This window comes from Aspergillus uvarum (assembly GCF_003184745.1).
Source record: "Aspergillus uvarum CBS 121591 unplaced genomic scaffold BO82scaffold_1, whole genome shotgun sequence".
Lineage (NCBI taxonomy): Eukaryota > Fungi > Ascomycota > Eurotiomycetes > Eurotiales > Aspergillaceae > Aspergillus > Aspergillus uvarum.
The window spans coordinates 546,393-560,408 of NW_020291298.1; the positions used below are offsets into that span (position 1 = coordinate 546,393).

The following is a 14,016-nucleotide window of genomic DNA, read 5'->3' on the forward strand; positions in this document are numbered from 1 at the left end:
TCGGAGCTGACAGACATATTGTTGCGGGATTTATTTTTTTGAGGTCCAATTCGGCTTTCCAGAATGTCTGGGCCATCCAGAGAGGGTCACTCCAGGGTTCGCGCCAATGTGCGTATGCGTTCGAGGTGGTTGTCATGACATCACTTGAGAGTGGAATGGCCCTCTCTGCATTGTGGTTGAGCCAATGTTGAAGCACAATGCTCTCGGTTGTCCACGTTCTTGGCCTTCCGGTAAGATAAAAGACTCACCAGACGAATCCATCCGACTGACATCCGGCGGGAACGATCGGTAGTATTGGTTGAATGAGATTTGATAAATTGACCGTGTCATACTTGAGGTGCCTCAATGTCAGTACTCGATTTAGTTGAACCCACCTGAGTGGGCAAAATTTGGATTTGATCATCAGATGAGAATTTTGCTGGGTGTGAACGATTGTTCTTACAGGGACTGGTAGGAAATTAAGTCGATCAGCCTGATTGCATCACTGTGAAGTGGGTGAGTGGTTCAGTCGTCTACATCCCTCAAAGGGTTCAGTTCCAAGTCTAGGCCCTAGCGTTTGGTGGCGGATCGGCGGAGGCCACAGCCGAAAGAACCCCAATTTAAGAATCGAGCGCAAGGGCGTCCAGGGATTAACGGGCGCTTGGCGGCTTTGAGTAAGGCTCGCGGAGTCCCCCGAAGCAGGAAGCGGACCCTGTCCATCCTCTCCAGACTCCCCGGGAAATCCCCCAATAGTCTTCTCACTGTACCCTTCTGGCCGTCAATCGGATGCCCCTTCAACCTCCCATTACACAACGCACTGTGGGTTTCCGACAGAACCAATCTTCTTCTACTCATTGGTAGAAGCGGACAGATAATCGTCCCTCATTGGAGGTTTATCACAATGTGAATGCATGGATTTGCCTCACACCAACCAGCTGGAGAGGTCCATGGTTGTTTGCTCATCGCACTGATCCATTTATTCATCCCACATTGAATTGCTCCACTGCACTGTCTGTTCCCTGACGTACTGCACACTGCTTTGCGTTCTTATAATAACTCGGTCAATCCCTCCCCCTTTGATCCTTCTCCCCTCCCCAACTTGTTGCTATTTGTGTGCTTATGTGTGCTTCCACCCGGCGCTCATTCTTTTTATAGACGCCCGCCTTTCTTTCTTGTCTTGCATCTTTTGCAGAAAAGTGTTGAAAAAGGGATATTTCCTGTTCCTCTACACTTCATCCTGGCATTCTGCTTTTCAACCGCTCGTCAACTTGTTGTCCATAAGGATTAAATCATCCTACCGTTCTATTTGAGAATGCGTATCGTTAGCTTGCTGCCTGCATTGCTGGCCACCATCCCCGCTGTTACTGCGGCCGGCACTCTGGGGCTCGCTCTAGGCAACAAGAACGCAGACGGCAGCTGCAAGGCCACCGGCGACTACGAGGCCGATTTTGAGGCACTGAAGAGTGTGACTAAAATTGTTCGCACCTATTCTGCCAGTGACTGCAACACTGCTCAGAATATCATTCCTGCCGCCAAGGCCAAGGGATTCAAGGTCGTCTTGGGCATCTGGTACGTAGTCGTTTGAGTGACTTTCAAAGGATTCGCATTCACTGGTTGCTAACTAACACATTCGACTAGGGCCGACTACACTGATTCCTTTAACAAGGATTTCGATGCTCTGAAACAGTCTGTACCCGGTAATGAAAACGTCGTCAGCGCCATCACTGTCGGCTCTGAAGTCCTCTACCGCAAGAGTCTTGAGGCTCCACAGCTTTTGAGCCTGATCCAGCAAGTGCAGAAACAATTCCCTGAGGTGGCCGTGGGCACCGTGGATAGCTGGAACAAGTTCGCCGATGGCACCGCTGATCCCATCATTCAGGCTGGCGTCAAATACCTGTAAGCAGCAACCCCCTTGCGAATTACTTCTGGGGGTATGCTACTGACACTAACTTGTGCTGCTAGCTTGGCCAACGGGTTCGCTTACTGGCAGGATGTTTCCCTCGCCAATGCCAAACAAGTGTATTTCGATGATGTTTACGCCGCTAAAGAGCGTGTGAAGCAGGTCGCTGGCTCAAATGCTAACAACATCTACTTCGGGAACGGCGAGACTGGCTGGCCGACGGGTAAGTCATTCGTGTTCTCAACTCTTGAATTCATCTCGCTAATAGATCGCAGATGGAGGATCCAACTATGGCAAAAACTCTGTTGCCGGTACCAAGAATGCTGAACAGTATTATCAAACATCTGTTTGTGCTATGCTAGCCTCGAACATTGATGTGTTCTACTTTGAGGCCTTCGACGAGTCTTGGAAGCCCAACAGTGTTGGCGACAACGGCCAGTCGATGGATGAGAAGCACTGGGGTCTCTTTACTGCCGATCGCAAGCCCAAGTTCAACTTGAACTGTCCTAACTAGACGCTCGAAGGCCTCGAGGGTGTGCGATGAGGGGCCTGACCCCGTTTCTTTGTTCTCTTTCTTTGTCCCATCATCTGTAACATATGTCTTACATGTTCTATAATTCGTTCCGTCAATCGTTGAAAGTACAGGCCTTAGGTAAGGATTTGACCTTGACAGGCTTTGTCCCCGCGAGGAGGCGCTCATCCGACCCGTGGCTCTTAAGCTTTCCGCGATAGACGTAACTTCAATGCAGGAACAAATCTTAATTCGAGACATGAGATTGATTATTTGGAAGCTTTGATCTTTGATACCACGACGGAAGCTCAAGAGTAAAATAGCCCAGTGTCTTCGAAGGTATCATCAAAGCGAAGTTAACCATCGTTGTTGAAGAGAGACGGCGTCGATTGTCGGTAGTGTACAGGACTTAACTGTTTCTGGCGAGGGCCCGCGGGGAATCGAAGCAGGACTGCAAGCAACGGAAGTCACGGGCAGCCGATGAACCGTGGTTCGCAACGAATGGTGGTAGGCTGGTAGCGCAGTGTTACCCCTGAAGTCCTCTCGAACCGCGGGAGAAACCAGCACGGTATTGTTTACTATGGGGAATCTCTAGGCTATTCTGTACTGGCAGAGGAGCCAGCACATCGAAATGTCTACAATAAGCTACCTACAGCTTTAGATAAGACTGACGGCCGCGCTCTGATCGCGTAGGCAGGCATGCGGGTCTAGATATGCCATGCCACCCTACTGGAACATACTTGGAGGCAGGTAGTCTTGCAAACTCTGCAGTCACTTGGTTTATCCTTACTGAGGGAATAACTGAGGGAATAATTGATCAAGAACCAAGGCCACGTCAATGGCGGTCAAACATGAAGTAGGTGGGTGAGTTGGCCGACTATTCAATGCTAAGGAAGAGAACTAAACCAGAAGAAGACAGAAGGCCACCACTAAAACAGAGCTTCTGCTCTGATTCATGGTGCGAGGTCGAAGTTACCGTACCTTACCAGTTGCACCTTGACTTTCCAGTTCCTGTCCAGTTCCTGTCCAGTTACTGTCCAGTTACTATGTGCATACCAGTACAGATGAAGGTAAATCACTTCCAGTCCGCCGCCATCTGAACCACCTTCCGTCTTCCCTCCGGCTTCACGCCAATCGTGTGTTTTTTTCCCGCCTCATCTTCATTTTTCTTTTCGTTTCCTCCCAACCTCAATTTCAACTGTCCCTTTTTGCGTATGCGCCATGTTCCCGTCAATCGCATACCTGAGGTTATCTCTGTAATTTGTTGTCCGCTGCCTCTCTTTTCTAGCATCCCTCCCGCCCACCTCCCTTTCCATTGGATGTCTGGATTGGGCCATTCGTCCATTGTCGGAGCCCACCGCCCCTGAAGATAATTGTTCCCATTCACTCGCGCCAACAACAACACCGACAACACCGACAACAAAATAAACAACACCCACCACTACCATAACTCCCATAGGTACGATCTCACACAAAGCCAATCCTCCTCCCTCCTGTGTTGATCACAGGTTTTCTGTGAGGTAGTGTCAGTGTTCGAGCTTGCTTTCCATGCTCCACCATTCTGGACAATAAGGGGAGCAGCAAGCAAGTGCTTGCTGCAGGAGACGAAACGGAAGGTGTGTGTGTGTCTGCCCGTCTGCCCGTCTGCCCGTCTGCCAGTGCTGTCTGTCTCGTCTTGTTTGGTCTTGCCTTGCTGCCGGTCTGACTGGTAGCTTGGCTGCATTCAATGCCAAAACGTCCCATCATCATTGCCTCCCCTCTTTTCCCTAAAAGACTAAAATAAAAATGATTTCCCTTTTCCCTTTTGGCGGTGTCGCGTCGCGCATTCGTCTCTCCTCCCCTCCCCCCCCCCGTCATTTCCATGCTTGCTCTCTCGTAGCTAAACTAGAAATGGGGCAGAGGCTAAACGATCAATGCTTTGGTGTCTACAGATCTAGGTCCCTCCACATCTTCCGCCAATTCGGCGCTCTCTCCGCCATCGCCGCCGCCGCCATCCTCCACTCAGCCGTTCACCTTCCGGGTTGATACACATTTGGCTGTCCCATTGACCTCGTTCCCTACTTCGCCCCGAGTGTCGAACCTTTCGACCGCTGAATCCCCTAGCCGGTCAATCTCCCGCAGCGTGACGCCGAACCCCCCGAACTCACTACCCGTCCTACCCAAATACCGAGGCGCTTGGGAATCATCGACTTCATCCCCGGAGAATAGAAGGGCAGAAAGCAGCGTCTACTACACCACCGCCTGGGGCTCGCCGTATGCTGCACCCAGCCCTCGGACAATTTCGTGGTCATTGAGTCAGTCCGCTGTTGCTGTTGATCTTGCTTCCGGAAATAGCTCTCCGGCCTCGATGCGCAGTGGTGTCCAACACGGTCCTGAAACGAGTAACACCGAACTTCTCAGACCTTCTGCCCGAGACAATTCAACCCGACGCCCGTATAGCCGTCTGCTGAGCCGGTCCCCGTTCGGTACGAGAGCAAAGTCGATCAAGGATTTCACCCAGGACTGGATCAATCAGTACCTCTCAGGTCAACCCAGAACTGAGCGTGGTAACTGGCTGAGTGACGATTCGGGAAGCGAGGCTCCTTCGTTCTTCACAGCGCAGAACTTCGCCGAAGACACTTCTGACGATTGGCTGGGCCTGGAACAAGACGCACGCGACGAAGATCTTCTGAGAACTCCAACCCTCGCCGACTTTGGCAGCCGAAAAGCAGTCACCGGTCGTGGTGAAGGCAGCAGGAGAAATAAGGAGTACCAACACAAGAGAACGGATACGTTGCGGCAGGAGGACTTCTGGGGTTTCGCCTATGATAAGGACCCCCCGTTGATAACCATGGATTCCACAGACATACACACCGCCGCCGGACCGTCGCAACTCCAGGCTCCATCCTTATCGATAGAGAAGCCGTTGCCTCCACCCCCGGTGGACGAGGTTAAAGACGCCCCATCGAGTACGGAACATTTTCCAGAATCCGTCGATTCCCCAGCTGTAAAAAACCAGGGTTCTGAGCAGAACATTGTCCAACCGGCCGTGCAACGACAGAGGAAGAAGCTCATATGGCGGGGGAAAGTATGCAATATCGCGCTACCGTTCGATGACAGGCGAGGCACCGAGGAGTCTGGCTACCGACTTTTGACTCTCGATGATGTCGAAGAGCGATTGAGGAGCCTCGATGAACAAGGCTACGACACCCGCGGGTTCAGTGTTTGCGCATCGAACGACTCGACAGATTTGGAGTTGGGTGGCTTGAGTCGCCCGATTTTTCCTGACCCAGGAGAGGTGCACGAAGAGTTTGCATCTGGGAGATATAGCGTCGGTATTCCTAATAGAGCCGATTGGGATGCGTATGTCGCCTTCCTCCAAGAGGAGAAACTGCGGGCTCTGGGTGTATCCCTGGGAGATGATGAGCCTAAGCCCTCTATTTCACCTGCTATGAGCCAGATGGCCTCGTTCCCCGGCCTAGTGTCGTCGCCTCCGATTCCAACAGCATCAGCCGCTAGCAATTCGTTATCCATGTCTCATCACTTCTCCCCGCAATTGAACCAACCTGGAAATCCTGCAGCTGGCTTAGGTTCGCTGGCTTCCCCAGCCTCACAGTTCAGTATACAGACACCGTTTTTGGGTGTGGATCAGAACCTATTACCGCCATACTCTATGCCGTTCCAACCTACTCCGCCGGCTCAAAATTCCCTCACGCCTCAAAGTTTCTTCAATCCTCGACAGCCTGGCGCTGGCTCCACCTTGCCCGGCACGCTGCCTAACCTTACCTCGATCCTGTCGCCCGTTTCGCCTATGAATGAACAAAATGCTTTCCACCCCAGCTTCAACGATCCCGGACTTGCGGAGCCTGGTTATGGTGAGCAGATGGGCATTCCGAAGGATGTATACGGCGATCATGATGTGCTTGGTAATGCTACTGAAGGACATCTGTTACGCCCTCTTCACACCCCCACGGAGAACCTCGATAACTTCCATGCCTCTACTGTGGAAATTGCCCAACCCACGCCCCGCGGTCATAGTCGCGGTCATAACTTGAGCGAGACACTTCAGAAGGGACTGGACAGCTTCACTCCTGCCTATCACTTGGAAGAATCTTTCGATAGGCAACCATTCGATGACGGTAATCGCGGACAGCACCTGGGTCACTTCGATGGCAGTGAACTTCTAAAGTCCCAGTGGGCTTTCGGAGACAACATGGGTGTTCAGCAGCTACCGCATCACATGCACCAATTCTACGACGGTAACTATTCTGGAGGGATCGCGCATGAAGGGTCCGACATTGATACCAATCCAAGCCTTTCTGGCACACCCAGGCACGGGCCGCATGCCAACAACGTGCCTTGGCATCAGTCCAGACCTAGTGGCAGCTCTTATATTGGTGGACACCGCTCGAAGCTTTCAACATCATCTCTCAATGTTGACGCGAAAGAATTCAAACCCACTGCAGCGCCGTCATCCCAGCCCTTCGGAAACCAAGACAACTCGTTCCAATTCCAAGCGGGCGGAAGCCCGGTGTTCACATTTGGCTCGCAGCCTGAATTCAAGCAGGATAACAATGGTTTCCACACGAACGCTCCCTCCTTTACTCCTGGTGCTTCCAACAATATCACCAAACGAACCACTGGGTCGGGTGAATTCAAATTCTCCACAGCCTCATTCAACGTTGCAGCCCCTGCGTTCAACCCTGGCGGTAGCACTTACTCTGCCGCGCCGCAAGAATCCACAAATACTGGAACCAAAATCTTCAGCGATGTCGACCTTTCCCAAGCGTCGTCGAAAGCCTCCAAGAAATCCAAAGCCATTCCCATTGTACGGCCTGATGATGTCAACGAGGATAACAGAAGCAAGGATGAGAGTGAGCCTGACAATGGCAGACCAGGTCGGCCGGACCGCCACAAGCGTGCTCGCCGTGGCGACGAACTTTCAGAGACTGAAGCCCAGCTTAGCGTGCCTGCCGCGCTAGCCGAGGCGACCAACCTTCAATCCTCTCACATGCGCCAGCCATCCCATGTATCCGCCGATGGCAAAGAGAACATTGTACCTGAGGATGGAGGAGCACTCCCAGCGATCCCGAAACCTGTCTCCGCCCAAGGCGACAAATTTGCCGAACGAAAAGACACTCCTATCAGCGAAGCTTCCACCTGGATTCCTCAGGAGACGAAGAACGAGAGTGCTGTTGCAGCGCCAGAGTCCGAATTCGAAATCAAGCACACAGCGCCGGAGCCGTTACCTGGAGTCCAAAAGTCCATCGAACGCGATGCTGTCCAAGAAGAGCAAGAGCGAGCTGTTCCGGAATCTGCGGATAAAGTCTTACCATCCACTGAGGAACCCTCGAAAACTTCCGCCGGCCCACAGGCCACACCGAAACGTGAGCGATTGCCCGAGCCAGCTCATCTGGAGGATGATGAAGACTCTCCTGATGAGGAAGAGCTTAATGCTATCATGGAACAGCTGAACGACGATTCGGACGTGGGTATTGAACGGTTAAGCACACCTCAGCCCAATGGCCGTGTGCCTGAATCTGTCATGCATGTGACCAAAGAAAAGCGCCACGTTCCTGCTGATATCAGAAGCGAGGCACCAAGCCCAAGCCCAGGACGCGGCCCAGCTCCTCACACATTGGATGTTCCTAAGCTTGACTTTGAGGCTCAATCTCAGTTCTCCGCCTCTCCATCAAAGGGTGCAGTTTCTGGCTTCCCCTCGCCAATTCGCCAGCTTGTGAGCCGTACTGAGCACATCAGCGATTGGGACGATGTAATCTCCTCAGGCGAAGATGAGAAATTGGTAAACCGAAGCAGGTTCTTTGACCGCCGTATCAACGACCTCGTGGGTTCGACTATTGACGAACGGCTGGGGCCAATGGAGCGAGCGCTCGGAGTGATTCAGGAGTCTATCATGGCTATCACATCTGGCTCTCATACCAGACTTTGGAGCGCATCTGCCGACGGCGACAATAGCGATGCTGACGATGAAGAGGATGTGTACGAAGAAAATGAATCATTCAGTACAAGATCACACATGCGCCAGAGAGAAAAGCTTGATAAGCTGAAGGCAGTCGTTTTGGAAGCACTCGCTGCTCACGCACCCCAACAAGCCAAGGACGAACACGCGGTTTCCGAATTCGCCCAGCTACGGGAAAGTGTCTCGGCTTTACAAGCCTTGACCATCCAGAAATTGTCAGAAGACCCGGTAACAGAGCTCAGAGAGATGATGCAAGAGTTCTTTTCGAGCCAGCGTGATGCGCGCCCTTCCGACACGGACGAGGTTCCCGCTGAAAGTCTAATGCTTCAGATTGAAGGCCTGAAGAACATGCTTCGACTATCTGATGAGCGAGCGGATCAAGAGTACAAGCTTCGCAGAGAAGCCCAAGACTCTGTTGCAGAACTCCAGCGGCTTCTCAAGGTGGTTGAAGAGGATGCTGTTCGTCATAGCGAGGCTGCAGAATCTGCTGAGGCCCGGTTGCTGCACTTCAAGGCTGAGAAGATCCCTTACTACGAGACTGTTCAGCACAAGGCCAATACGCTTGAGCAAGAGCACGAAACCTTGAAATTCACACTTGCCGAGCTTTCGTCCAAGAACATCTCGCTCCAGGGCACTCTCGACGAATACCGGGTCACAGCTGACAACTACAAGCGAGACAGCGAGCAATCCAAGGCTGCTCTTGAGGAGGCCAAGGCCGAGAACAAGAGTCTACGTGGCATTGTTGAGCAGCTGAGGACACGCCTCGAGGACGGTATGAGTGTCCGGCAGAATCTCGGTAACAAGCTGGATCGTCTCCAAGAGGAGATGGCGACGGTGATTAGGGATGTGACTCATGATCAATCCTCGTGGCGCCGGCGTGAGGAGGAGCTCAATTTCAAGTACAATGAATTGCGTGCTGCTTATGGGCGAGAGACGAAGCTGCGCGAGAAATTGGAGTATGACATTGATGGGCTCGAAGAAAAGGAACGCGAAGCAGCGAAGCTGAAGTTTATCTTCGGTCAATCCCAACAAGAGAATGCAAGGCTCGAGGAGCTTGTGGCGAATTTGCGTCTGCAGAACCACGACTTGGAGCTCAAGGCGGCTCGGTTCGAGCGTGAGTTCAACGAGGCGCGCGAGAGCAGTCGCATCGAAATCCAACGCACCAGAAACTCACTGGAGTCGGATCTGGACGCCGCTAACAGCCAAGTCAATATCGTACGGGCTGAATTAGAAGCACAGATTCTTCGCCTTCAGAGCCAGATGGACAACGTGCGACTCGACAATGACACGGCTCGGGAACGCTACGAGATGTTGTTGGAAGAGGCGGCCGAGACAAAGGTCAATGCCCTGGCAGCGGCCGCTCAAGCTCAAGAGCTGGCCGTTGAAGAACAGCACCGAAACCACGAACGCGTTCTCAATGATCTCCGGGAACGCCATGCCCGCGCTTTGCACAATGCCTCTGAGGATAGACAGCGAAACGAAGGCCATCTGCTGGAACGCTTGGCGCTGTCTGAAGACAAGGCCAACCATCTTCACGACCGAGTGCAGCATCTTGAGGAGCGACTTCAGATCGCCCAGGAAGCTGCTCGTGCTGCCGCTGAAGCTGCCCAGTCTGCTAAAGCGGGCCCTGCCATCGCACAGTCTGCGCATGCCAGTACGCCTTCGATGTCATACCCTAATGGCTCCATGGTCCCTGAGAAGATTTCCCCTCAAGCCTTGAGAGAATCGATTTTGGTTCTCCAAGACCAGTTGCAGCAACGTGAAACTCGCATTGAAGAGCTTGAGCAAGAAATCTCTACCGTTGACAATGAAGCGCCCAACAAGATCAAGGAGAGGGATACTGAAATCAACTGGCTGCGTGAGCTGCTTGGTGTCCGGATCGATGATCTGCAGGACATCATCAACACCGTGTCGCAGCCATCCTTCGATCAACATGCTGTCCGCGACGCTGCCATTCGCCTGAAAGCCAATCTACAGATGCAGCAACAGGAGAGAGAAAGAGTGCACTCGGGACAGGCTTTCCCGAGCCTTCCTTCGCTTGCGGAACTGACTGCTTCGCCGCGCTCGCTTCCACTTGCGGCCGCGGCAGCATGGGGCAACTGGCGCAAAGGGAGGGAAAGCGTTGGCTCTGAACAAACACCGTCCAAGCAGGGAAGTGCTGGTTCGTTTCTATCCGGGCTCTTAACGCCTCCTGCAAGCAACCTCCGCCAGGCCTCGTCCAACTCTAGTAACCTAGCGCCAGCGAGCGGGAGACGCCCCTCAGAGACTCGACCCTTGAGAAACTACAACGCGACACCCAAGCAACCGTCCGGGCGCGCGAGCCGAATGCGTGAGCTGCCGAGTACTCCGCCTCTTCTCCGGCGATCAAGCTATGACCACGATGCCGAACCGACCGACTATGCACACAGCTCTTTCCATGAGGACACAGAAAGCACGGCCGACGGTGTGGTGTCGGCGTCACCGCGAGAGACGATCGATGGACCTTTCGGACCTCAGATCACATCCCCAACCTCATCATCCTAGACTGTCATATTCTTTCGTCGCAGGTTTTCTCCATATTTCATGTTAATAGATAATTTCCGAGCCTCTTGTTGACGAGACGAGTGGTTCCTTGCTTTTGTTACCGACTTGTTATATCACGATGCATCTTTTACACTCTCTTTCCTCTGAAGTCTTACCTTTTGGCCATCCATGTCATGTGATTTGTTTTGTTGTGCTCTCTGCAAACCTTTTTATCTCTCCATATCTTTGATGACACATCTTCTTATCCTTTCGTTTATTATACCATATCCAATGTGTTTTTATCTCTCTCTTTTTCTTGCGTCCTAACTCTGAACTGGATACCACCCCCTCATCTTGATTTGATTTGATTTGATTTGATTTGAGACTTTTGCTGCAAATATGTATCTACTGTACACAAGAGTTGATGTTCTTTTGCTTGATCTGACTTCTGATTTACCGGTTTTGGTTTGTCTAGAGTCTAGAGGTACTCCGTAGTATGGTTGTCTTTGGGTGGTTGTATGGGTATGGGCCTATGAGTTGGCGGGTACATAGTGTTTTTGCAGGATGTCTTTTTCATGAGTGGGCGAACCCAAGTGGGCTGGAGTCCGGCCCCTTGCAGATGGGTATGGCGTCATCGCTCTTTCTTCTTTTGCTTGAGTGCACGAACTTTAGCTTAGTGTTTGGGCATAGAGTGCTGAAGAATGTAGATCTTTCTTCCTGTTCTGGTATACGGTACACTGCAGAAGGAGATGTAAGGTACCTACCTTCCTTTTTGTCCGGTAGTTGTACTTGTAGCATCATCATCAAGACGCAAGTCAAGACACTAAGCACTTTCCCAGAAACTCGTACATGCATGATGTGAAATTCTATCCTGCTAAGAAGAACCCCGTACAAAAAGTAGTATTACATTCACTATCATGCCGCCCAGCAATTGACAACCATGATCTTCAATGCTCGAACGTGTCATTCTAGAAACCAATCGAACTATGACGCTGAATGGGAAGATCCCAACACCTTGGTTTCCATGTATATGCCAGGCTTGCTTCTTGCTTGTGCTTTGCTTCCCTTCCCAGGGAAGTGAAAGGTTCAGCGCGCCTTGCTGATTTCCTTGGTTGTTTGCTGTTGGCTCGCTCGCGTGACGGCTGGCCCCGTTGTGTGGGTGCTCTAGACCCGCCACGAGAGGATCTGTTTTGCAGTGGCGCTTGTCGTGGCTGTGATTGTGTATTTCTTTGGTGTGTGGTGGTGCTGGGAAGGGATGGGCGTGATGCGGAGGGAGTGGATGTCCTCGTCTGTGATGTCGAGGAGGAGGGACCAGGTTGGGATTTTGGGGAGTTGGGTTGTGTGGGTGGCGGGATCTGTTGGTTGGGTTGGATGCGCCGCCGCCGCTGCTGCTTCAGGGGCAGCCTGTTTTGTGGTTTGGAGAAGCATGGCAGGTGGTTCTCCGTTTTGCAGGCTGTACAGGTAGAGGGCGCCCCCGCCGGCGATGCTGGAGTAATGGCCTGTGCCGGGCTCGTAGAGGCACATTAGGCTTGCGTCGGGGGAGACGGCGAGGAGCGGGGCCGCGCTGGTGGTGGTGGGTGCCGCGGTGGGGAGGTTGGCGGTGTTCCATCTCGCGGTTGTGGCGGCGTGGAGGGTGGTGGTTTTGTGGTGGGTGTCTGTTGTTTGGAAGGTTGATTTGCGGTGGGAGGGGTTGGTTTGCGGGGTGGTGGGGGTGGGTTTGGAGGGATCGGTGGTGGGGGAAGGTGAGGGCAGGTCTGAGGGGATGGTGAAGGGGGTGATTTGGGGCATTGTCGAGTGGGCTTGTCGGCTGGGCAGGAGGTGGACAATGGCTATTGTTTGTGCGGAGGACGGGAGGGTGGGGGATGTTTCGATTTGGCCGATGCAGTAGCCGCTTGTGCTGGTGCTGCTCTGGAGGCATGCGGTGAAATATCGCTGCCATGGGTGAGCGTCATTGTCGGCTGTGGATGGCTGCGGGGGGCGGCGATAGCTCCGCGGCAGGAGCTGGAGGCCTCGTAGAGAGACTTTGTCTCTGTCGCCCGGGCTGAGGGTGCCGGCCATGGAGGCGGAGTCGAGGTAGACTTGGTTGATGGCGGCACGCCAGTATGCGAGGGAGGTAGGGCCTACGGGCTTGCGGTCTGGATTGCCTAGGTAGCGCACGCGAGTCGGTTGGAAAGCGGTAGTGTCCTGGGCGATTGCGACGCGGAGCAGAGTGTCGTCGTCCTCGGCGAATTCGAGGCTCTCGATCGTGCCGTTAGTTTCCTCGTAGTTGGCAGGTGGCGGATGGAGGAATCTGTTTTCCTGGTTCACGGCATGCTGGGCAGGCGAGGTGAGGCCGTCCAGGTCTCCGAGCAGGCTATAGATCTGAACCGTCTTGTCCAGCCCTACTGCGAGGAACTGCCCGTCTGACGAGAGCGCGATGCGGTACTCTGTATGCTGTGATGCGCCTAGCACTGCAGGACATACTGATGTCCAGAGTGAGTACAAAGGTGAGGAGCGGAGGAATTCCCAGGGACTGTCGGCGTCTGAGCGGCTATACAGCAATGCTCGTGCGCCTTTCAGCACGACAAGCTTCCGGCCGTCGCGAGAGATGTCGTATATCGTACAATGCGAGCATTCTGGAGGGAGCTCGCGCCTCGATTGCGTTTTCTGGACGCTGTTGCGGCATCCCAGCAAGTTCTGACGGACGATCTGACAGAAGTAGCTGTTCCAACCCTCCTTTGTGAGGAGATCTGTCCGAGAGGGCAGCGAGACAGGGACCTGCTGAAGGGTGTTTCGAATGATGGACGAGGTCGAGGCTGCGATCCGCCATTTCCGACAGGTTGCCCGAGCGGCGATGTAGTCTTCCACATCGAGGTAATCGAGAATGCAATAAATGAGCTCAATTGGTAGAGTTGTAGCCATATTGTGTTAGTGAGGTATTGTCAAGAGAAAGAATCACATCTTGAGAGTCCAAAAATCAGCTCATACTCCACTAGGCGAAAAATGCGAGTTTATATTGAGAGCTCGGGAAACCGGCTCGATTGTAAACACATGGTTCGACATGGTAGGAATATTCACCGATAAGGTAGTAGTCGATCACAGTGCCCCTTTTGTGTGACATAGGTGGACAATAAAGTGAAGCAGTGTACAGCTTGTGCGTCATCAGGTACAAGAAGAGAAGATAAT

The 14,016-nt window shown here is 52.9% G+C and overlaps 2 protein-coding genes across 2 annotated transcripts; one reads left to right on the top strand and one right to left on the bottom strand.

The window, feature by feature from the left end:
• Positions 1-1,291: 1,291 nt before the first annotated feature.
• Positions 1,292-10,872, top strand: BO82DRAFT_397093 (putative myosin class II heavy chain (MHC); the record flags this gene model as incomplete). Its single annotated transcript, XM_025638898.1, has 5 exons — positions 1,292-1,548; positions 1,618-1,875; positions 1,942-2,102; positions 2,155-2,382; positions 4,322-10,872. 5 exons carry the CDS (start codon positions 1,292-1,294, stop codon positions 10,870-10,872), a joined length of 7,455 nt encoding a protein of 2,484 aa, XP_025497370.1.
• A 1,143-nt stretch (positions 10,873-12,015) lies between these two features.
• BO82DRAFT_397094 (F-box protein) lies at positions 12,016-13,752 on the bottom strand (the record flags this gene model as incomplete). The annotated part of the gene is made up of 1 exon (XM_025638899.1): positions 12,016-13,752. One exon carries the CDS (start codon positions 13,750-13,752, stop codon positions 12,016-12,018), a length of 1,737 nt encoding a protein of 578 aa, XP_025497371.1.
• Between the last annotated feature and the right edge of the window lie 264 nt (positions 13,753-14,016).